We start from the raw sequence: 24,214 nt of genomic DNA, 5'->3' as shown, positions 1-24,214 counted from the left end.
TTCAGCCTGTGGTCCGTGGCCCGCCCGGGGATTCACAGACTGTGTGTAAGGTTTCCACAGGGTTCCACGCCTCCCTTCTAAAGTTTTGGGGAGCCCACAAATGAAAAAAGGTTGACCCCCACCCCCCGCTCTAATCAACTCTATCCCCACACACGTCTATGTGTCTGTCTATCCTGTCCCCCTCCCGGCTCGACCCAGCGCTGGCTGTCAGGTTACCCGCCCACCCCAGGCTCAGCTCCGGAGTCCTCCTGTCCCAGCAGGGCCTGCCGGTGTGTGGACGGAGTTGGGCTCTTTCCTTGTCTGGGCCTGGTATTTCCGTCTCTTCTGGCCCCTGCCTCCCAGCGCTGTGTCCCTCGGATGCCACCAGGGGGCAGAACCGACCTGGCTCCCACCAGGCTCTGGCCAGCCGCTAACTATCTAAATTGGGAGCCAGAGGCTGGGAGGTGGGATCAGAACTGGCCCTATAAAGCCCTTGTGCAGCGACCGGGACCCAGCTGGGAGCCCAGGGCAAGGGGAGAACACGTCGCTGTCCTGGGATCCACACTACCACGGGGGACGGTGCCACGCGGGGAGGGGGCTGCAGCCGGGAGAGGTCACAGAGTGGATCCAGGGCCGTGGTGCCCAGAACCTGTTGCGATATTGACCGTCCCTTCGCCATGGACAGCTGCTGAGCGTGGGCTTTCTTCCGGGCCCCGACGCCATCCCAGATCTGAGGCCCCCCTCGCTTTTCCCATCGACGCACAGCTGCGTATCTTCCCACCTGGAAGCCAGGCAAACTCCATCCTCTGTGCTCCAGGTCGGGGCTGGCGTGTCCCACTCCCGCCTTTCGGGACCGGCTCTGAGAAGGCAAGCAGTGAGTGAAGGTGGAAAACAGGGCAGGGCAGCGCCCAGCTGGCCGAAGTTGGATTGGGTTTACTGGAGACCAGCTGAGAGTCAGTTCCTTTTGCCCGGGGCTTGGAATGCTGGGATCCGTCAAAATGGAATCGCACGACATCTCCGAGTGGAACGCGTACTACAGCGAGCCCACGGAGGTACGTCAAGCGGGGCACGTTTGAACCCAGTTCTAGCTGTCAGGTTAGAGGACGTGGCTTTCTAATATTCGGGAGGAGGGGGAGGAAATTGGCATTACAAAAAAATTTCTACCTGGAATGAGAGGGACGGGGGAGCGGAAACATCACATTGGTTTCCAGTGCCCCCCTTAAAGCGATCTGTTCTGGGGGAGGGAAGCCCCCCTCCAGGAAGTGCAGGTTGTATCTGGAGCTGCTGCAATGCAGCTGGTTCTGGGGTGCATGCGGCGTAGCAAAGAACACCCCAGGACGTTTCTGCCACTCAGGGTTTTCCTGTCTCCTTTCCAGCAAAGTTGTTGTCACCCAGCAAGGTGTTGGGGCCTGTTCTGCCCGCTGGCGGCTTTAGATATTAAACTCCCCGGGACCTTGGGGGCATTAAACGTGAAGAGGGGATCCCCCGGGATAAAGGGCAGGGTGCTCCTGGGCTTGGATCCGGGGGGAGCACAGGGATCTGGGGGAGGGGGTGTATGTGTGTACCTGCCGGGGATCCCCTTCTTCACATAAGCGACACCCCCACCCATGAAGTCCCCTGGCACAAGCAGAGCGGTGGGTTTTACTGTTCCTGGAAATCCTCTTTCAGAACAGCGAGGAGAGTGCAAAGCGGAGCAGGGAAGGAGGAGGCAGGGCTGGGGGGCAGTGGGTAGGGCTGAAGGCAGGCAGAAGGGGCAGAAAGGGAGGGACGCTCCTCCACCTCATCTCATGGCACCTTCAGCCCCCCTCCAGCCCTGGCATCGCACACCATGAGCGGTGACAAATGACCTGTCCCCCAAACTCCCAGACTGGCTGAGAAACCCTGAGATTTTACAAAGCAGCCAGCATCAACTCTCTGCCACCTGGTCTGGGCGCCTTTTCCTCCGCAGGCACGAAGGCAGGATATGGATTCGATTCCCCTGTGATCACAGGACTCCAGGAGCCGGGGCTGCCAGCAAAGCAGCCAGATAGTGTGATGCCCCCCAGAACTGGGCCTCTCTCCAGCCCCACTGCTCTAAAGGGCCCGATTCTGCTCCCTGCTGGGAGCCCCAAGCAGTGCCTGGCACAGCAGGGCTGATCCCTGGGGAAGGAGAGCAGAATTGGGCTTGGCAGCATGAGGCAGGATTGGGCCCGAATCACTAGGGGTCGTCCCCCTGCACCTGATCCAAAGCCCCTGGCAGCCGACGGGCCGGATCTTCCTCTCGCTCGAGTTTTACTCCTCACCCTTCCTGATCCACCCCAGGTGTGAGCGGGAGGAGAGGTGCCCAGTGGTGGTGCTCTCTCTGCACCGGGCCCCCTGCCCACCCCACATGAGCGCGGATGGACCCTGCTTGGGTCCCACTGGTGTAAACAAGAGCACCGGTGTCGGGGAGCCACACCGGATTGACACCACCGGAGAGGAGCTCAGAACCGGGCGGCAGGGGACTGTAAATTGGCTTTGGAACAAAGCAGAATAGTGCCCCCCACCCCCATCCACACACACAGCCCCCGTCCGGGACCTATGGGGTGAAACAGATAGATAGATAGATAGACTCAGTTGGAGTTTTGTAAATGGCAGAAGGCCCTCGGGCTTTAACACAGTAACAGCAATGAATCTAATAATCAATTAATCTCAATAATTAATAATGAACAGAGTTCAGCTAATTCACTACACAGCCAGGCTTGGCCCTTGTCCAGAGGGTCCCATTGCCAGAGAGCCCTGCCCCACATGGAAAACGCAATCCACACGCGCACTGGTCATTGTTGCTATGGTCGGCCGGGGGCGGATGGTGGAACGGGTCTCTCCTAGCCCCTAGTCCAGACGGCGTGGTGTAGCTTGGGTCCTGCAGGCTCCCCTCACCGTGGTATCTGGGCCCTCCCTGCACACACTTAGCACTGGGCGCCCACTCCCACTCCAACACACAGGCCTGGTGCGGCTGAATGCACCAGGCACTTGCCGTGCCGCGCTCTCGGGGGTTCCTCCCGATTTACACGAGGGGAGCACGGCTGGCCGTGCTGGCACTATGGTGATGGGTGTCGCACAAGAACAGCAAGCTGGCTGGATCGTGGGGGCTGGTTGCGATGGTTGCATCTGGGGCTCCCAGCCGGTTCTGGGGGTCACACTCAGGCTGTTTCCCTGCCGTGCGTCCCATGACTCAGCTGCCCCCACCCCTGTGCGCAGAACCTGCTCCAGCCGGCCCGGTCTGGGCTGCCGGGCAGCCAGGGCAGTGGCTGGGGGCCACTCCCGTCAGGGCAGGGCTGGGGCCAGCCCCTTCCCGCGGTGACGCCACGCAGGAGGAGCCAGCTGTCCCCGGGGATCGGGGCCAGGTGTTCCCTTGGCAAACACGCCGGGTGGGAGGGCTCCGTGCCGCAGGGAGAGCAAACACGGGCAGGTGACGGGGGGAAGCTGCCACCCAGGAGCCACGCCAGAGGCTGGAGCAAGAGGGAGCCCAGCCCACAGCCTGCCACGGAGATAAAGGGCCAGATCCCTACCTGGTGTAAAGCAGGAGTGACTCCATTGGAGTTAATGGGGCCAGATCCCAGCTGGTGTCAATCACTGGAATCTGTGGGGCCAGATCCCAAAGCAGGAGTGACTCCACAGAAGCTAATAGCTTTCTGCTGCTTTACATCAGCATAAATCATCCAAATGCTTTCCTTTCCAAGGCGGGCATCCCCACAACTGGCTTCTATTACTGCCTCTGCTACTGTCTTGCTGGGCAAGTCACTTCCCCTCTCTATGTCTCAGTTTACCCCCCTCTCCTTAACTGTGCCCTGATCTGTTGGGCAGAAACTGTTTCTCACTATATGTCTGTGCAGCGCCCAGTGCAATGGGATCCTGATCTCAGTCACTGTGTGTCTGTGCGGCACCCAGCACAACGGGGCCCTGATCTCGGTCACTGTGTGTCTGTGCAGGGCCCATCGTGATGGGGCCCTGATCTTGGTCACTGTGTGTCTGGGCAGCGCCCGTCCGAGATCAGGGCCCCATCGCGCCGGGCCCTGCACAGAAATTGAGTGAGAGACAGCCCCTACCTTGAAGAATTCGCAATCTAAACAAGTCAAAATTATTATCACTATTTTACAGATGGGGAAACTGAGGCAGAGAGGGGCAGGGACTTGCCCCTGGGGGGCTGTGACAGAGCTGGGGATACAACTGAGATCCGCTTACCCAGGACCCAGCCTTCCTCTCTAGCTAATGGCTGCGTTTATCTAGTGGTAGGAGCCATTTGAAATGTAATTGGAAAACAGAGCGGGGGGCAGAAAATCCCACCGTGATTTTCTTTCCCTGGTTTCCTATCAGCTGCATTGAAAAATACAACATCTCTTCTTCATTCCCGGCAAGGAATTCAGGCCAGGGTGGGAGTCAGCCTGGGACAGCGGGTCCAGAACAAGACCCAGGCCCCACTTCTATAGATTCATAGACTCCAAGGCCAGAAGAGACCAGTGTGAGCATGTATTTTGGCCCCCTGGATAACAAATCCATAGAACTTCTCCCGGATAATTCCTAGAGCAGAGCTTTTAGGAAAACATCCCAGCTTGATTTAAACATTGTTGGTGATGGAGAATCCCCCACGGCCTTCGGGAAATGGCTAATTCCCCTCACTATGAAAAATTTACCCCTTATTTCCAGCTGGAATTCGTCTAGCTTCAGCCACCAGCCACTGTGTCTTGTTAGACCTTAATCTGCTAGCTTGGGAAAGGGACATGAAATTCACCATACCTGTAAGCTGTGATTGGTTCCCTAAACCAGGTCCGTTGGCTCCCTGGTTGCCTACCGAGAGCTTTCCAACTGTGACTAGTCGCACCCGGGTGTGTTTGCACCAGGAGCGGTGCTGCTTTCCCTTCCTGCCCACCTGCTGCCGGGCAAAAAGGCTCCCAGGCGAGTGATCAGATGAAGAGATGCCATCAACATTTTTAGCCAAACTGGTGGCTGTGAGTTCCCCTTCCCCGTTCTCGTGCTTAGCACGTCTGGGCTAAAAAATGATTCGAAGTCTGTAATGGAATAATTACCAGATGTGCAGTGAAATGAAACTGCCTAGCGGTGCAAATGATTTATTAATTATTATTAAGTAAGCAGTAGCCAATTCCATGGGCTTAGAGGTCAACCTGTGGAACTCCTTGCCAGAGGATGTTGTGAAGGCCAAGACTATAACAGGGTTCAAAAAAGAACTAGATAAATTCATGGAGGACAGGTCCATCAATGGCTGTTAGCCAGGATGGGCAGGGACGGTGTCCCTAGCCTCTGTTTGCCAGAGGCAGGGAATGGGCAACAGGGAATGGATCACTGAAGATTGCCTGTTCTGGTTATGCCCTCTGGGGCACCTGGCATTGGCCGCTGTCAGATGACAGGATACTGGGCTAGAGGGACCTTTGGTCTGACCCAATATGGCCGTTCTTATGTCACTGGACTCAAAATGAGGGTATTTCCTTAGTGCAGTTGGTTTTTTTCTACTCTGTACTCCAGTCCTGGAACAGAGGTGGTGGCAAACAGCATGCCAGCAAGCCCCCCCTTTCAGAACCAGCATTGGAGCCTGGTTCCCCGGAACCAGCCATGCCCCAAGAATTGCCTCCGTTTGTCCCCCTTAAGACAGATCCTCGCTGTTTGCAACAGCGCCTCCCGGGAACGAACAGGCATAAACAGCATAACAAGGAGGAAGCGTCTCTGCAAAGACCGTGCGCTGCAGAAAAAGAACTTGTGCGGCCGGGTGTAACAGCGCCATCTAGTGACTTCTGCTGTAACATTATCATCACAGGTGCACTGTGGATCCCGCTCCAACGGCAGGGCGCCCACAGGGGCGAAGGGGACAGCACCTGTTGCAGAGCATTTGTGCGAGACATGCCCCACACGTGTTTGACTTGCGCTGTGTAGCCCCGTCTGCTTCAGGCATGTCCTGCCCTGCGGACCAGCACAAATGGTTTCCGTTCCGTGGATAGATTTGGGGGGCGGATTCTCCCCTCCGGCTGGAGTAATTTCACCCAAGCCAGTGGAGTTTCCATGCCCTACAACTGGTGTCCAGAGGAGATTCAGGCTCCTCTTTTGGGGGTGGGGTGTTACACCGAAGAATTCCCCAGGTGGCAGCCTGCAGCTGACCAGTAATGGCCCTCGAGGGGGCGGCTTTTGGAGCAGTTGATGGGCTGGTCTTTGAATTTCTGGTGGTTAGAACAAAAAGAATGCGGGGGAGGCAGGACGCCTGGGTTCTATTCCCTGCTCTAGGACGCGGTGAGTGGTCTGGTGGTTAAAGCGTTAGGAACATAGATTTCTATGATTCTATGATAGGGCTGGGAGGCAGGACACCTGGGTTCTACTGCCGGCCGGGAAAGTGGAGGGTGGTGACAGCAGGGGCAAGCGGGGTTCTGTTCTCAGCTGTATTCCAACCACCAGCCAATGGCACTGGAACGTGGGCCCAACCGGCTCCATGACGGGAAAAACACGACGTCCGGGCTGGGCGCGCACAGGCCAGCCTGCTTTGCAGTCCCTGAGAGCCTGCATCTCTCTTTCCGTTACACGGTGCTTAATTTGCAAGCTATTGTATGTCTTCTGTATAACAGTGTCCCCACTTGAATGACGGGAACTGGGTTTCTAGCATCTAAACCCGACTACGCAGGCTGGGGGGAGGCTGTTTTCTTTCGCATTTATTGCTAAACCCTTTCAGTTTTAAGACTGGACACTAGTAGCTGAAACCTCTGGGATCTATAGCTGGGGCAAACCTGCATAACTCCATTGGCATTAATGGGGCCTGATCCCCAGCTGGGGTCAATGGGCCAGATCCCAGCCGGTGTCAATCGGCCGTAGCTCCATGGGAGTCTATAGAGCCAATTCTCCAACTGCGGTAAATCAGGGTCACTCCATTGGAGTCAATGGGCCAGATCCTCAGTTGGGGTAAACGAGCTCACTGAAGCCAAAGGAGTAATACTGATTTACCCCCAGCGGATCTGACCCTGATGGGCAGGGAGCAGAATACCCTTTCCAGCAGGGCAGCATTTGCTCCTAGAAAAAACTCTTTGGTTGAAGAGTCAAGTTGGGGAGCAACAGGCAGCTTGGGGGGAGCCCAGGAAGGGGGGTGTCAGGCCCTGAACATTGCAAGATTGGCTTAGTGAGGGGGAGGTTTCAAACCCAATTGCTCCCAGGGCTCCCTTCATTTCCCATCTGGCTTTGGAGCCCTTGGGAGTCAACTTTACAAGTGTTTCTTAGCAACCAGCGTGGCCAGACTTCAACTTAAAACCCAAAGGAAAGTGGAGATTCTCACTGATTCACATGACTCTGGGAGCTGGGGCTTTAAGGAACACACCAGCTATTGCAAGGAGATCATGAGGGCTGGCACCGCTGCATGACAGCCCTGGTGATGAGAGAGATCTGGGACAGGGATCCCATCTCCCAAATGCATTATGTATCAGCAGGCTTTCTAAGGTGGGGTCACACCCGCACACACTTTAAAGCAGGGTCATTCTCACACCCACACGGACACACCCCCACACTTTGAAGCAGGGCCATTGACACACACACTCAAGCATACGTCACTCCCCATCCCCAGCGGTGCCAACTGCCCCACTTTTATTGTGCGTCTCAGACTAGCCTACGGTTTTCTCAGAGCTCCACCTCCAGGAGTCATGGGAACACACTGGAAATGCAGCTGGCCTTTCTTTTATAACAAAGTGAGTTCCTCACACTGTGGCTGTGGAGAAAAGCTTGGCACCTTGACCCACGGTCAGCCTCAATGCTCAGAAACCGGAGGACCAAGAAAAGGAATCCAATGTGTGTTGCTTTTGAAAAATCTCACGCTTTTTTGAGGCCTGCTTCCTGATATTTGAACTACTTTGACTCTCAGCTCTTTGGGGCAGCACCTAGCGTGATGGAATTCTGGTCCATGAACCCCTGGGTTCTATTTGTCGTTGAGGGAGGGGAGTCGGGTCTAGTGGTTAGAGTGGGGGGGCTGGGAGCCAGGACACCTGGGCTCTATCCCCGGCTCTGGAAGGGGAGTAGGGTCTATTGGTCAGAGCAGAGAGGGTCCTATGCCTGGATTTGTCACTGATCTGTGCTGTGACTTTGGACATCCCTGCTCTGTGCCTCAGTTTTGTTGGCTTCCTGCGGTCATGAAGGGTCAGAGGCCTGGAGGTGGCTGGAGCTCCCAGCACAGAAGGGGAAGCGTCTGGTCCAGATGCCTCAATGTCCCTCTCCCATCCCTGACAGATACCTTTTTCTCCTACGTTCAGGAAGTCACCCTCCCCTCCACCGCCCCGCTCTCCCTCCATCCCAGCACTGGGGCTGGACTGCAGCATATCCCACAGCCTGGGCTTGAACAGCTGGTCCCTTCCCAGCCTGCGGCATCCGCCCCCTGTCCCGTGCTCCAGGCCCAGCACAGTGACCTGATTGTCCTCCATGCCGTGGCTCTTCAGGAGCAAAGAGGCCAGGGAACAGCCACGTCTGGAGCAGACGGGGAGCTTTGGCCATGAAGCAAAGGGGGAGACTCAGGATGGGGCCTGGGGCCGGTTAACATGTCTGATTCTCTGCTGCTCTGGGAGGTGAGATGATCCGACGCAGGGGATCTGGACTCCAAAGGAGCCTCTGTTACAGGGTGTTTCCTTCCCCGGGCCCGGGTGGGTGCCGGGGGCCAGTTCTCTCCCTGCCCCGATGCAGAAAGGGGAAGGGGTCCCGGGAGTTAGTGCTGAGCTAGCTGACGGGGTGTGGAGGGAAGGGTCCTGAGGTTCTTCCCAGGCCAGGGGGCTCTAGGGACTGACGCCAAATCCTCACTCAGGCAAAATCCCCAGTGGCTCTTCTAAAACCAGGGGTTTGCCCTATGGACTGGATGTTTATTGTTAGGTGCATGGAGGATTGAGATCAGGGCCCCATCGCGCCAGGCACTGCCCAGACACACAGTGACTGAGATCGGGGCTCCGTTGGGCCGGGCGCTGCCCAGACACACAGTGACCGAGATCAGGGCCCCATCAGGCCGGGCGCTGCCCAGACACACAGTGACCGAGATGAGGGCCCCGTTGGGCCAGGCGCTGCCCAGACACACAGTGACTGAGATCAGGGCCCCGTTGTGCCGGGCGCTGCCCAGACACACAGTGACCGAGATCAGGGCCCCATCGCGCCAGGCGCTGCCCAGACACACAGTGCCCGAGATCGGGGCCTTGTCGGGCCGGGCGCTGCCCAGACACACAGTGACCGAGATTGGGGCCCCGTCGCGCCGGGCGCCGCCCAGACACACAGTGATCGAGATCAGGGCTCCGTCGGGCCGGGCGCTGCCCAGACATATCCCCTGCCTTAAAGATCCCACAGTCTAAGCAGACAAAGGAAGAAGTATTGCTTCCCATTAATACCTGGTCAAACCATGGCCCCAGAGAGATTAAATGTCTTGTCCAAGGTCACACAGAGACTCTGTAGCAGATCTGTGAACTGAAGGCTGGTCTCCCGAGTCCCGGGTCAGGCCCCCACTCCCTCCCCAGCACTGTCCTTTCTCCTCCTCCATCACTCCTTTAGAAGAGATACAAGGTTTGACCCAGTGGGCATGGCCCCAGGATTGGGCCCCCAGCCGCTCAGACGCTAGGGGCTGTATTTGGCCAGCAAGCCAAGCACTGATTTGAGTGGGAATTTGGCACTGCCCTGGTATCTGAGAGGCGGCCGCAGGGGTGAAAATTAACTGAGGAGTTTTTGTGGGAGGGGTGGGGGAAGAAGCAGGAGACTCCTAACAGGTGCTAAACTGCGGGTTTACTCCAGGCTGGGGGCTCAATCCAGTGTTGCCAGCTCTCCGGAGCCTTGGGAATTGTTGGCCTGTTTCTTAGAGCTCCAGCACCTGGAGTCCCGTGAATATGGGAGAATCTCAGTTCTGTTTTTAAAAATCAATTCCACCTCTAGCCCTGGCGGGCGTGTACAACAGGGGGTTCCTGGAAGGCCCCAAATCCAGATGCCTGGCAAACAGCCCCCGCAAACGTATGAAGTTTTTTGGGAAAAAACAGTAAATCCCATGATTTTTAAGTCAGTCTTGGGATTTTTCTGGCACCGGGGTTGGGCGTATGAGGTCTATGTCTGAGGGTATCTGGGTAATTGCATGGCAGGAACACGGCTTTGTAATAGGTCCGGTGCCCAGCTGGGGGCATTCTCCCCAGTGTCACAAGTTCCCATCCTACCTCTGCATTGTGAGTGTGGCTTGTGGGGGAGGGCGGCTTGCCCAGCAGGAGGTTAAAGATTCCTCTGCCATTTAGGGGAGGGGCAAGGGCGTACCCCGATGTCCTGGCTGGCCTCCCCCCGGCTTGTGATAGACCTGATACCAATGTCCAAGGCTGCGAGGGAGCTGCTGCCGCGGGGAGAATGGTTCTGGTGTTTGCCTTACACAATCGCTGTGTCTACAGCCCTGTTTGGAAAGGCTTTGGGGCCGCCCGGGCCGTGAGTGACACTACCGTCCTCGGCTGTTGCAACTGCTCCAGGCCTGGCCATATGGATCCACCCTGCCACGAACACGTGTGCTTTGTGCGTCGAACCACATGGGCGGCACTCACCCGGCACGGCTGGGGCATGTAGCCACACGCACCAACACAGGACACACCGGCACAGCGGTGGGTTTGCTGTTAGGCAAGGAGCAGCGGTGCCTGGTAAAAATAACAATAATAATGTATAAGAAGATTAGAGATTATCCATTTGCATACACTCTATCTAGCTATCTAGCTATCCCCATAACCCCATCTATCTAATCTATCTATCTATCCCCATACACCCTATCACTCACAAGGAGAGGCTGAGGGAACTGCGGTTATTTAGACTGCAGAAGAGAAGCGTGAGGGGGGATTTGATAGCAACCCTTCAACTACCTGAAGAGGGGTTTCCAAAGAGGATGGAGCTCAGCTGTTCTCAGCGGTGGCAGATGACAGAATGAGGAGCAATGGTCTCAAGTTGCAGTAGGGGGGTTCTAGGCTGGATATTAGGAAACACTATTTCACGAGGAGGGTGGTGAAGCACTGGAATGCGTTACCTAGGGAGGTGGTGGAATCTCCATCCTTAGAGGTTTTTAAGGCCTGGCTTGACAAAGCCCTGGCTGGGATGATTTAGTTGGGGATTGGTCCTGCTTTGAGCAGGGGGTTGGACTAGATACCTCCTGAGGTCCCTTCCAACCCTGATATTCTATGATTCTGTCTATCTACCCATCCCCATACACCCTATCTATCTATCTATCTATCTATCCATTCATCCCCATATACACATCTATCTATCCTCATATCCCCATCTATCTATCCATCCATCCATCCCCATACACCCCATCTATCGAATCTAATTAGTAGAATAGAATCTGGAGTAATTAGATTAAACTGTTTCTTCCCGGCCTTTCCCCTGACATACAAATACCACCCGGGCCTTGTATGTGGCCAGAAAGGCTCCCTGCTCTGGCCATGCGGCTCCTCTCCCACTCACCTGCCCCCGCTGGGCTGCAGATGGCCACGGTCTGCAGCAGGATCTCCCTGCTGAATGACATGGGGCTGACGCAAGGCCGGGGAGATAAGCACCGTAAAGCAATCAGGCAGCAAGGAAATAGGAAGCAGAAGGGGACGGGGGATGTCAGTATTTACACTGGAGATCCTGGCAGATAATAATGCCGGCTGGCTCAATGGGTCCAGACCTGGGGCTCTTCAACGCTCCTCTCAGCCTTGCCACTTGCACGGTGCCTCAGTTTCCCTTCTGTAGAAGGGGACTAATTCCACTGGCCAGAGGGGGATGGTGAGAGTGACTTGGTTAATATTTGCAGAGCTCTCTGAGGGCGACTCAGCCTCGCTTAGAGCACAAGCCTCACATTCAGGAGATGGGTCTCCCATCTCTGCTGCTGTCTCCTTCGGTGACCTTGGGCCAGGCCCTGAATCTCGATGGGCCTTAGCTCCCTCTCTCTCCAATACAGATACTGATCCTTCCTTCGTCTGGTCAGACCATGAGCTCTTCGGGGCAGAGACTGTCTCCCACTGTGTGTCTGGGCAGCGCCCAGCTCAACTGGGCCCTGATCTCGGTCACTGTGTGTCTGGGCAGCGCCCGGCGCAACTGGGCCCTGATCTCGGTCACTGTGTGTCTGGGCAGTTCTGTGACCTGTACATGGGGTCTGTACATCAGGGCCGCATCGCACCGGGCGCTGCCCAGACACACAGTGACCAAGATCAGGGCCCCGTCGCACCCAGCGCTGCCCAGACACACAGTGAGATATAATCCCGACTTCAAAGAGCCTACAGGCCAAATAAGCAAGGATGCCCAGTGCCTTCTAAGTGCCAGCCCAGTGCCCATTCCACTGGGCCTGATTCCTCTCCGTATATAGTGAACTAATATTAGCACCTACCAGGGAGCCAAGCCATTTGCTGCACCTGATCCAGATCTGAAGTTTGCAGAAGTGTAAATGGGGGACAGGTCAGTTAATGGCAGTGGCGTTACTCCAGACCCTGACCAGCGTCACTGAGACCAAGCTCAGCTGCAGTGTGCTTCGGGTTTTTATGTGATCACTGTATTATATGTAGCTTTTAGTTATTTATCTAGTGTGTGATCTTACTGACGGCCGTGACGCTCAGAACTGGCTCTTGGGCGCAAGCAGACAACCTGCAGTTTAATAAAGCCGTGCACCTAGGAGCTAAGAACCTCGGCCCCACTTACAAGGCAGGGGACTCTATCCTGGGAAGCCGGGACTCTGAAAAAGCTTGGCATCGTGGAGGAGAATCAGCTGCGCATGAGCTTCCAGTGTGACACTGGGGCCAAAAGGGTGACTGCAATCCTGGGAGGCATCCACAGGGGGATCTTGAATAGGAGCAGAGAGGTGATTTTACTTTGTGTTTGGCCCTGGTGCGACCGCTGCTGGGATCCTGGGACCAGTTCCGGGGCCCACAGTTCAAGCAGGATGTTGGTAAATTGCAGAGGGCTCAGAGAAGAGCCACGAGAAAGATTGAAGGGTTAGGAAACCTGCCTTGCAGTGAGAGACGCCAGGACCTCTCTCTGGTTTAACAAAGAGACAGTTTGGGGACTTGACCCCCGCCCCCATCTATAAGCACCTACAGATATTTCATAATGGGCTCTTCAGTCTAGCAGAGGAAAGTCGAATGCGATCCAACAGCTAGAAGTTGAAGCCAGACAAATTCAGACTGGAAATAAGCGGTAAATATTTAACAGTGAGCGTCATTAACCATTGGAAGGACTTCCTGAGGGACATGGTGGATTCTCCGTCACTGGCAATTTTTAAATCAAGATGGGACGGGTTTTATGTAACAGCTCTGCCCTAGGAATGATTTTGGGGTGGTTCTCTGGCCCGTGCGCTCCAGGAGGTCAGGCTAGATGGTCACAGGGGTCCTGTCTGGTCTTGGGCTCTGTGAGTCTGTGAAACCCTGCTCTTTCCCAGGAGGACCCTGAGTCATTCCCACGCAGCGAGACGGGGATATTGATCTCGGCCGGCTCAGGTTCTATCTCCCCGGGCTGATGGAGGTGCTGGATGCTCTGGCCAAAGCCCCTCAAGTGGGAGCCGGTCACACCAGCGCCGGGGGCGCTCAGCTGAGGCAGTGACAGAGTGACATGGGTGCTCTCTCTGTCTCCCCCCCACACCCCACACAGTGGGAAGGAGGCTGTGGGTGAGGTCAGTGATCCAGAGGCATCCCAAAGATTCCTGCCCATACGTCTGACATCAGACGGGAGGCAAGGGGCCAGATGGGCCTACGATGTGCTCAGGGGTGCCAGGGTGTTATTGAGAGACAGGCCAGAACCAAAACATCAGCTCTGAAGCCTCTGAGCTGTTGGTTCTGGCTCAGGGTCTGCACCGTCACACACGCAGACTCCTGGAGACAGCGCTGCTCTGCCCATCTGGAGTATCAGGATTACAGAGAGTGGGTAACATGCTCCGTATGCCCCCCAATGGAGCTATGGCTGACGGACACCAGCTGGGATCTGGGCCATTGACTCCAATGGGGCTACGGCCGACTGACACCAGCTGGGATCTGGGCCATTGACTCCAATGGGGCTACGGCCGAATGACACCAGCTGGGATCTGGGCCATTTACTCCAATGGGGCCATTGTCTCCAATTGACACCAGCTGTGTCCAGTTTTGGGCCCCACACTACAAGAAGGATGTGGAAAAATTAGAAAGCGTCCAGCGGAGGGCAACAAAAATGATTAGGGGACTGGAACACATGACTTATGAGGAGAGGCTGAGGGAACTGGGCTTGTTTAGTCTGCGGAAGAGAAGAGTGAGGGGGGATTTGATAGCAGCCTTCAACTACCTGAAAGGGGGTTCCAAAGAGGATGGATCTAGACTGTTCTCAGTGGTAGCTGATGACAGAACAAGGAGTAATGGTCTCAAGTTGCAGTGGGAGAGGTCTAGGTTGGATATGAGGAAAAACTTTTTCACTAGGAGGGTGGTGAAGCACTGGAATGGGTTCCCTAGGGAGGTGGTGGAATCTCCTTCCTTTGAGGTTTTTAAGGTCAGGCTTGACAAAGCCCTGGCTGGGATGATTTAGTTGGGGATTGGTCCTGCTTTGAGCAGGGGGTTGGACTAGATACCTCCTGAGGTCCCTTCCAAGCCTGGTATTCTACGATTCTATTCTATGATCTGGCTCATCGAAGCTTTGGATGATTGACCCAGCTGGGATCTGTCCCACTCACTGATATTTCGCTGAACATTCAATATAAGCAGCAAACAGCATCCGTCTTCCCAGATCAAAATTGCACAGTCGTGTCTGACATTCGCTCAGGGCAGGTGGCCGCATCCGCTGGGCAGCCCCGCGTGAGCCAGTCAGAGAGAGCCATGTCCCGGGATTCATGCAGCTGTGCCAGTAGGAGATTGAACTCAATCTAGGGCCCCGCTTAACCCACCCTCTGACCGGCTAAAGAGCCGGGCGGGCGGGCGGGCGGCCCTTTCCTGCCAGCACAGACAGAGCGAGCCTGCCGCAGGCCGGTGGATGCTGGCAGTCCTGGTGGCTGGGCTGCTCACTGGGTGATCACGCTCCACTAGGAGGCGGCACACCGGGAACAGAGGGGTCTGGAGCGTGTGTGTCATCGCACATTAGCACACACACGCACTCCCCTTCCCTGGTGGGAAGCTGGGAGTCACCAAGGAGAGGTACAATTGGCCAATGCATTCTGGGGTATTTTTTCCCCACCATCCTGCGAAGCATCAGAGATCAGCCACAGCTGGAGACGGGACCCTGGACAGGGTTAACCAGTGCTCTGAGGTGGCCCGGAAAATCCTCTCTCTAGGTGCAGGGCTGGTGGGTCTGGTCCATGTGTTCAGGGTCAAGCTGATCGCCAGGTTCAGGGTCGGGGAGGAGCTTTCCTGGGTTCTGGCCCCAGCTTTGGGAGGGGAGTGGGATCTAGTGGTTAGAGCAGGGGGCTGGGAGCCAGGACTGCTGGGTTCCATTCTGAGCTCTGGGATGGGGGAGTGGGGTCTAGTGGTTAGAGCAGGGGGGCTGGGTGCCAGGACTCCTGGATTCCATTCCCAGCTCTGGTGTGAGGGTGTGGGGTCCCAGCTCTGCAGCTGACTCTCTGAAGGACCTTGGCAACAACAAGTCATTTCCCAATGCCCTGCCTCAGTTTCCCCCTCTGCAGCATGGGGGTGACGATACTGCCCTGACTGCTCCTGGGGAAGATCCATGCATGTCTGTGAGGAGCTTTGAGATCCTCCTGGGGGGCCCCAGAGCGGAGCCCATGCAGTAGGTTTATTTCTCTCTGTGGCCAGAGAGGGACAGAGGCTGCTACAGAACCGGGGGTGCGTATCCCCACCTGCCCCTGGGCTCGGAGGGGCTGCCTCAGTGAGGAGGGGCTCAGTTTACCCCCCGCTCTTCTGAGACTGTTACAAGTTGCCAGAGCAGCCACAGAGTTCTGGGGAAAGCCGTCTTCACACTGGGGTCAGATGGGTGGGGGTTCCTTGGGCTGGGGGGCCATGGGGCCTGTGCTGGGGTCAGATAGGGTGGGGGGGTCCCTCGGACTAGGAGTCCATGGGGCCTGTGCTGGGAGGGGGGGGTCCCTCGGGCTGGGGGTCCATGGGGCCTGTGCTGAGTCAGATGGGGAGGGAGGGTCTCTTGGGCTGCGGGGAGCCAATGGGGCCTGTGCTGTGGTCAGATGGGGAGGAGGGTCCCTCAGACTGGGGGGAGGCAAGGGGGTAAGTGTAGGCCAGGCCTGGGGGTGAATTTGCAGCCAAATGTTCATTTCAGCCCCCCAGCCAGACCCCTCCGCTCGCCCAGGAACTGACGGGTGTGGAAGGACCTAAGCGAAGATGAACAGCAACATAGGGATTTCATGGGGGAGTCAGGGATGGCCTTAGCTAGCGTCTCACAACTGACTGGGCAGAGTGTGTAGTAATTGGTATCAGGGTGGGGCAAAGAGATGCCAACTGAGAGCAAGGCCCAGTCGTGCTGGCCAGGTGCTGCCCAGACAAACAGTGACCGAGATTGGGGCCCCGTCGCGCCGGGCGCTGCCCAGACACACAGTGACCGAGATCAGGGCCCCGTCGCGCCAGGTGCTGCCCAGACACACAGTGACCGAGATCGGGGCCTCGTCGCACCGGGCGCTGCCCAGACACACAGTGACCGAGATCGGGGCCCCATCACCCCGGGTGCTGCCTAGACACAAAGTGACCGAGATCAGGGCTCCATCGTGTCGAGTTGCCAACGTTGTATTTAAAAAATAAGGGACTGTTTTCTTAGCATTCCCACCCCACCTCTCCTCCCACTATTATTTGGGGTCCCAGCGCCCTGCCAAGGTGGCTAGGGGCAAGTTTTGGCCTTTCTGCAACTCAGTGTCTGTTTGCAAAGCCTGATTGCAGCCTTTGCATAGAATTGGGGTGAAATTGAATAGTGCAAACCGTAAGGTCAGGCACTTAGGGACTAACAACAAGAATTTTTGCTATAAGCTGGGGACGTATCAGTTGGAAACAACAGAGGAAGAGGAAGACCTGGGAGTATTGGTTGATCACAGGATGACTATGAGCCGCTAACGTGATCCAGCCATTGAAAAGGCTAACTCAGTCCTTGGATGCGTCAGGAGAGGGATTTCCAGCAGAGATAGGGAAGCGGTAGTACCTTGTACGAAGCACTGGTGGGACTCATCTGGAATACTGTGTGCAGTGCTGGTCTCCCAAGTTTAAGAAAAATTAATTCAAACTGGGACAGGTGCAGAGAAGGGCTATGAGGATGATCCGAGGAATGGAAACCCTGCCTTAAGAGAGGAGACTCAAAGAGCTTGGCTTGTTTAGCCTGACCAAACGCAGGCTAAGGGGAGATAGGATTCCTCTCTATAAACATATCAGAGAGAGAAATATCAGGGAGAGGGAGGAGTTATTTAAGGTAAGCGCCAATGTTGACTCAAGAACAAATGGATACAAACTGGCCACCAACAAGTTTAGCCTTGAAATTAGACCAAGGTTTCTAACTCTCAGAGGAGTGACGTTCTGGAGCAGCCTCCCAAGGGGAGCAGTGGGGGAAACACACCTACCTGGCTTCACAACTGAGCTTGATACATTTATGGAGGGGATGGGATGACAAAACTGCCTACAATGGCTAGCAGCAAATATCTCCCAAGTTACAGCTGGTGATGGGACGCTGAGTTACTACAGAGAATTCTTTCCCAGGTGTCTGGCTGGCGGGTCTTGCCCACATGCTCAGGGTCTAACAGATTGCCATATTTGGAGTCAGGAAGGAATTCACCCCCCCCACCCCCGGCTCAGATTGGCAAAGACCCTGGGGGTTTTTTTTGCCTTCCTCTGCAGCATGGGGCCTGGGTCACTTGCAGGTTTAAATTAGAGCAAATGGTGGATGATTTGAGGACTTCAGTAACTCAGAGATAAGGGGGCTATTACAGGAGTGGGTGGGTGAGGTTCTGTGGCCTGCGATGTGCAGGAGGTCAGACTAGACAATCATGATGGTCCCTTCTGGCCTTAAAGTCCGTGAATCTTTTAAAACCAAACAGGGCAAAACTCCTTTGAAAATCAGTTCCAGGACTCGGCTAATGTCAAAAGCAACCGTACAGTAATAAAGCCATGTGCCCAGCCCAGCACTCACAAGCTGCCCTACAATAATGACACAGTATGCATACTGACCTTAATTAATACACTAGCACATGTCCTGAAGTCCAAAGGGAGATCCAGAAGGATAAGTTCTTGTGGAACGTTATGAGGCAGTGTTGCTGGTTGCCATGTTCCACCCCAGAGGTGGCCACAGGAGCAGGAGATCTTGGCATGGAGATTGCTGCTGAGTCAGCCTGCAGAGTGGAAGATGCTGTATTTCAGTAGAAAATTGGGTTTTCCGCTAATGGACATTTTGGTGTGACAAGTGTCTGAAAAGCCAACATGCCCCAAAATGGACGTCGCTCAGTTCAGATTCCAGCCTCATGGGAGCTGTGGTTCAGTTTCCTTTTAGGGGAAGTCTTCAATTTCTTCAATTTCCTTTTAGGGGAAGTCTCTTCAGCTGGACAACATCTCCCATAGTGCACCACATCTAGGGATTCCCGGGACAAAACCACCTTCCCTCACCAGGAAGGGTGCCCACGGTGCATCATGGGAGATGTAGTCCGACCAGAGTGTGGCCTATAGAGAAGTATGGGGAGCATGAGGCATCTGAACTACAACTCCCATGAGGCACACAAGCCAAATGTCCAAGCTGAGTTTGCCGCTGAAAAAAGATGCTGCTTAATTTCTTTTCCCCCTTCAAGTGAGCAGGGGGTTGAACAGCTGTTTCCTGTAGAACGCCCCCATCTGGGTAGGAGCCCATGTCTTGTCCCATTTGCCTCCAAGATTGACCCTTTCCGCCACGAGCATCTCTTTGCTACTGCCCACAGTTTCCCCATCTGTAAAATGGGACTAGTGACCCCCCACCTCACAAGGAGAGCTAATTAGTGCCTGCCAAGTGCTGCTAGATAGCGCAGCAGGGCTGGAGGAAGCCTGGGAAGGCTGGAAGTGGGATAGGAGAGCTCAGTTCAGCTGGGCACCAGAGCCCTGTGAATTTTGGATGATGGTTTCAAGGCTGTAATAGAGTTTGGGGTGCACATTGGCAGGGCTTTGGGTTGGGCTGGGCGAAGGTTCAGGAATCTGGTTTGCGTCGGGGCGGGGGAACCATGGTGGATTCTGCTATAGCTAAAATTACAGGAATAAACTAAACTGCCGTGAGCACCTTTATAGCAATGTAACCGCGTCCACAGGAGAGGCTGGGCTGCTTTCACCTGCTCTGTTTCTAAATCAGTACAGTCCTAAGGGTTCAAACACAGGGCATAGATCATCCCTTCTTCCAAGCAGGCAGCCTGAAACCCCAGTCCCTCCAGACCCCCATATTTCTGGAGCCCTTTTCTGAATTCCTGGCAACATGTCAATGTCAAATAGTTATGTTTGAATAAGGGTTTCTTCCTCACAGCTCACCCATCTATCGCTATCTCTCTCTCTATATGTCTATTTATACACATACACCCCCTCTATCTATCTATCTATCTATCTATCTATCTAATCATTGCTGTAAGGCACCTGTCAGCACCGTATACAAGCTCTTTCACCCTCTCCTCGTTTCTAGAGCTTTGCCGTGCGAGGGAGAAGGGTGAGAAGGCCCCATGACCCTTGCAGACCAGAGAGCCCTGCCCAGGGATCTTTCCTGGCTGCAGGGTGCCCACCTCTCTGATTTGCCCCCTCCAAAGCCTCAGGGGCTGATTCACGCCCTGCCAAATCAGCAGCTGGCTGGAAATTTGCCCCGAGCTGTCTATTCCCCAGACAATGTCTTGACTGAATGAGAGCTTTTCGGCAGAGGATCTCAAAGCGTAACTGTATGAACCGAGGAGTAGGGGCAGGGAGGGGATTTTCCCTCCGTATCTGGCGTTGGTGAGGCTGACACCTCATCCTGCATCCAGCTCTGGGGGCTGCATTTTAAAAGGGATGTTGACACATTGGCAAGGGCACAAGAAGAGCCACAAAATCAATCAGGGCCAGACGGTGAGAGACCGGCGGAGTTCAGTCTGTGTCGGTGATCAGAGAAAAGATCGAGAGGTGACTTGATCAGTGTCTAAGTATCTTCCTGGGGAGAAAACACCAGGCACTAGCGGAGAAAGGGTAGAACCAGCTGGAAATCAGGCCCAAGTGCAGGTGATTAAGCTGCGGGAACAAACTGTCCAGGGGAGTGGTGGGTCCTCCAGCTCTTGGTGTCTCTTGGAGGCCTGTTTAGCAGACACTTCATCCAAACACAGGTTGTTAGGCGCAGTTCAGGGGTGACTGGGGGATCTAATGGTCCCTTCTGGACCGAAAGGCTCTGACTCTTTCCCACGGCATGGAGTGGTCCCGGGATGCAGTCAGACCCACGAAAGTCCCGGAAGAACGAAGCCAGGTAGCAAACCCGTTCTGCCATCGTCACTGCAGTCTACAGGGGAGCTTAGCCCACCAGGTGGGTTTTCATCATGGGATCTCAAAGCACTTTGCAGAGCTGTGGCCGGTTTACAATTGGAACCCAGGAGTCCTGGCTCCCGTGCCAGTGCCTGGCACTCTGAGGAGCAATGTTCATGGGTTTGGAGCCTGATCGAAACCCCATTGAAATTGATGGCAGTTTTTCCATTGACTTCAACGGGCTTCCAATGAGGCCGTGGTTGAGTCGTGGGCTGCAAAACTTAGCAACGCTCAACACCACAGACAGGAAACATACAAGGTGGCACCGACCGCATTGATTGGCAGCAGGGCAGCGCTCGTAAATGAGCCCTTTCTGTTAAAGCCTATCTAGTGTAAATAGCAGGCACCGTTGTTACACCTGCGACTGGGATCCCACTTTGAATTGCACTAAGCTGTTTATTTAATGAACTCTGCTTTAAAGGTGACCTGAGAAGGGGACAAAATACTGGGTTTATGGCCTTCCTGTTTCTCCTTCGCAGGCCTGAAGGAGAGCTGGCTGGTTCCTTATTTGAAAGAAGCAGGTTTTGCTGCTCCTTTTTCACATTAGAAATGGCAGTCTTGGGAGTGCGGGCTGGATTCTGATCTCAGCTCCATTGGTGTAAATCTGGAGTCACTCCTGATGTCAAGGGAGTAAGGCCTGGAGTCTGATCTCAGCTCCACTGGTGTAAATCTGGAATGTCTCCACTGAAGTTAATAGAGTTAGAGCCAGATTTTGGTCTGAGTTCTACTGGTGTAAATCTGGATTCACTCCAGTTTACACAAGAACAGAATACAGACCTCTATCTTACACACTCCTGAATTACTTTTCCTGCTACAATCCATTCCCATCCTATCCCCTGGATGCCAAATCCAGCTCTTGATTACACTGGTGCAAAGCAGGAGCAACTCCACTGTGTCCACATTTACCCTAGTGTTACTGAGACCCGAAGCCAGCCCTTGGTGTGCGAGTTACTGCCCTGCCTCACGTCACCGACCCTCTCGACTATGTCACCCCTGGACTAGTCCGAAGCCCTCTGTGGTAGTTGCAAGGCTAACTCTGTCCCTTGGCTTCCCCTAGGTCTATCCATCCGTGAGCACCATGACCTCCAGCCTGGGGCCGATGAACACCATCAACTCCTACATGACACTCAACTCGCTCAGTTCCCCCAGCTCCATTAACATGGCCTACCCGAACAGCCCTTCCCTCACCGGGCTGACCAGCTCCACCAGCCCCATGGGCCTTCCCACTATGACGTCGCCTGTCAGCCCGGTGCTGACGCCACTGGGGACCCAAGCACCCACCATAAACTCCCTATCCCCCTACCCGAACGTGAGCCAGTCCCTGGCCCCCCTGGGATACCCAGCCTCGGGCATCAACCGGCCCAAGGAGATCAACAAATCATACCGGCGCACGCTGACTCACGCCAAGCCCCCGTATTCCTATATATCCCTCATCACCATGGCCATCCAGCAGGCCCCCAGCAAGATGCTGACCCTCAACGAGATCTACCAGTGGATCATGGACCTCTTCCCGTATTATCGGGAGAACCAGCAGCGCTGGCAGAATTCCATCCGGCACTCGCTCTCCTTCAACGACTGCTTCGTCAAAGTGGCCCGCTCCCCGGACAAGCCTGGCAAAGGCTCCTACTGGGCCCTGCACCCCAACTCCGGCAACATGTTCGAGAACGGCTGCTACCTGCGGCGCCAGAAGCGCTTCAAGATTGAAGACAAGGCCAAGAAACCGAACGCCAAGCCATCTGGCGCCCAGGAGCAGGCTCCCAAACACCCTGAGCGGCTCCAAGAAGGCCAAAGCCCCAACACAGCTTCCGAAGGGGCCGAGTCTGGCCATTCAGATGCCTCCCACGGTTCTGAGGAGCAAAGGGGCCTGGTCCAGTTGGACTGCTCTGGCGTGCAGGGTTCATCTCCGGCCTCCGAGGCCTCCCCCATCTCCCAGCCCATGAATAGCCACTACTTCCCCTCTTCCATCACCAGTCTGGACCTCCCGAACGACCTCAAAATGGACCCTCAGTACAACTTCAATCACCCCTTCTCCATCACCAACCTGATGTCCTCCGAGCAGAGCCACAAGATCGACCTGAAGGCCTACGAGCAGGCCATGGCCTACAGCGGCTACGGCTCCCCCCCTGCGCCGGATGGCAAACACGCCTACGAGACGGCCACTTCGCTCAGTGAAACCGGCTCCTACTACCAGAGCCTATACAGCCGCTCCCTGCTCAATGCCTCGTAATGGCCCCCCTCCGGAGAGCCAAGGCCGCTTGCGGAGATCGGGGGCAAGGGGCAGACGCCGTTCCCCCACCTACCCCCCTGAGTGTAAGACGTTCCCGTCCATTGTCCACCATGCACGACATGGGGAAAGGAACGAGAGGCCAGCTCCTGTGCCAGGCACTGTGTAGGGGCTCCTTTTCTGGGTGTGGAAAATACCCTCCCCCTCCCCAGCTCCCCCCACCCTCCAAACCTTTCAAGGGAGCAGGGCAAAGTCTCTCCCCAAGGTAATGGCCAGGTGGGGTCAACACATTCCACATCTCCCCTTGTCCTGGCCACTTCCTGGGAGACCACGCCAGCCAGTCACCAGCCCAGCTAGGATCCTGCCCTTGGTTCTGTGACATTAGCTACCAGAACGGTGCCACTGAGCTCAGCGGCAAGGGAGGGCCCTCCCCAGCTAGGGTGGGGCATTGGGTGAGCAGCCTTGTCTGTTTCAAACGTGTCCCAGAAGAGCTGTACATCCAGCCCCTGGCCTAGAACTGGGAGCCTGGGAGCAGCCCTTGCAGTTCCCCAGGCACATGGAATTCACTGCCGAAATGTTACAGTTCCCAAGAGCTTCTCCAGGCGATCCCCAAACCCTGTAGATCCGCACATGGCAGGATTCCACTGTTACGTTCAAGGGGCTTGGTTATGCCACCGACACATTGGGCCCCGTGAGTGTGAAGCCTGGTGCGGGGGGAGGAATTGTTCTAGATTTTTGTTGTTGTTGTTTTTTGTAAATGGCTTTCTATTTAAATATTTGCTTTGGAAAAGGGGTTAATAGAGTCGGTTTTAATATATCATACTTTAGAGAGGGATTTGTTTGTGGATGGTTCGTTTTAAGTGTGTCTTTCCTTTTTTTTTTTTTTTTTTTTTTTGGTATTCAAGATCATTAAAAAAATAACACACTTCTTCCCTGCAAGATTTCATCTGTCCAAATAGGAGGTTGCATCGTTATCATAATTACCTGAGGAGAGCTAATGTGACACCAATTTTTAAAAAGGGCTCCAGAGGGGATCCCGGCAATTACAGGCTGGTAAACCTGACTTCAGTACCGGGCAAACTGGTTGAAACTATAGTAAAGAACAAGGTTGTCAGACAATGACATATGTTGGGGAAGAGTTAACATGGGTTTTGTAAAGGGAAATCATGCCTCACCAATCTACTAGAGTTGTCTGAGGGGGGCAACTAAAATGATTAGCGGGCTGGGGCACATGACTTACAAGGAGAGGCAGAGGGAACTGGGGTTATTTAGTCTGCAGAAGAGAAGAGTGAGGGGGGATTTGATAGCAGCCTTCAACTACCTGAAGGGGGGTTCCAAAGAGGATGGAGCTCGGCTGTTCTCAGTGGTGGCAGATGACAGAACGAGGAGCAATGGACTCAAGTTGCAGTGGAGGAGGTCCAGGTTGGATATTAGGAAACACTATTTCACTAGGAGGGTGGTGAAGCACTGGCATGGGTTACCTAGGGAGGTGGTAGACCCCATCCTTTGAGGTTTTTAAGGCTTGGCTTGACAAAGCCCTGGCTGGGATGACTTAGTTGGGGTTGGTCCTGCTTTGTCCAGCGGTTGGACTAGATACCTCCTGAGGTCTCTTGCAAGCCTAATC

General features: G+C 55.0%; 1 protein-coding gene across 1 annotated transcript; it reads left to right on the top strand.

Moving 5' to 3' along the window:
• The first annotated feature begins 959 nt into the window (after positions 1 to 959).
• Positions 960 to 22,593, top strand: FOXA3 (forkhead box A3). The gene is made up of 2 exons (XM_074937329.1): positions 960 to 1,031; positions 21,424 to 22,593. Exons 1-2 carry the CDS (start codon positions 960 to 962, stop codon positions 22,591 to 22,593), a joined length of 1,242 nt encoding a protein of 413 aa, XP_074793430.1.
• The last annotated feature ends 1,621 nt before the right edge of the window (positions 22,594 to 24,214 follow it).

This window comes from Natator depressus, chromosome 23 (genome assembly GCF_965152275.1).
Source record: "Natator depressus isolate rNatDep1 chromosome 23, rNatDep2.hap1, whole genome shotgun sequence".
In the NCBI taxonomy this organism is placed as follows: Eukaryota; Metazoa; Chordata; order Testudines; family Cheloniidae; genus Natator; species Natator depressus.
This window is presented reverse-complemented; position numbering and strand designations above follow the sequence as displayed.

Coding starts and splice junctions, on each gene's coding strand:
- FOXA3 (XM_074937329.1), top strand. CDS start 960: ATGCTGGGATCCGTCAAAATGGAATCGCACGACATCTCCGAGTGGAAC. Junction 1,032..21,423: donor ACTACAGCGAGCCCACGGAG/GTACGTCAAGCG, acceptor GGCTTCCCCTAG/GTCTATCCATCCGTGAGCAC.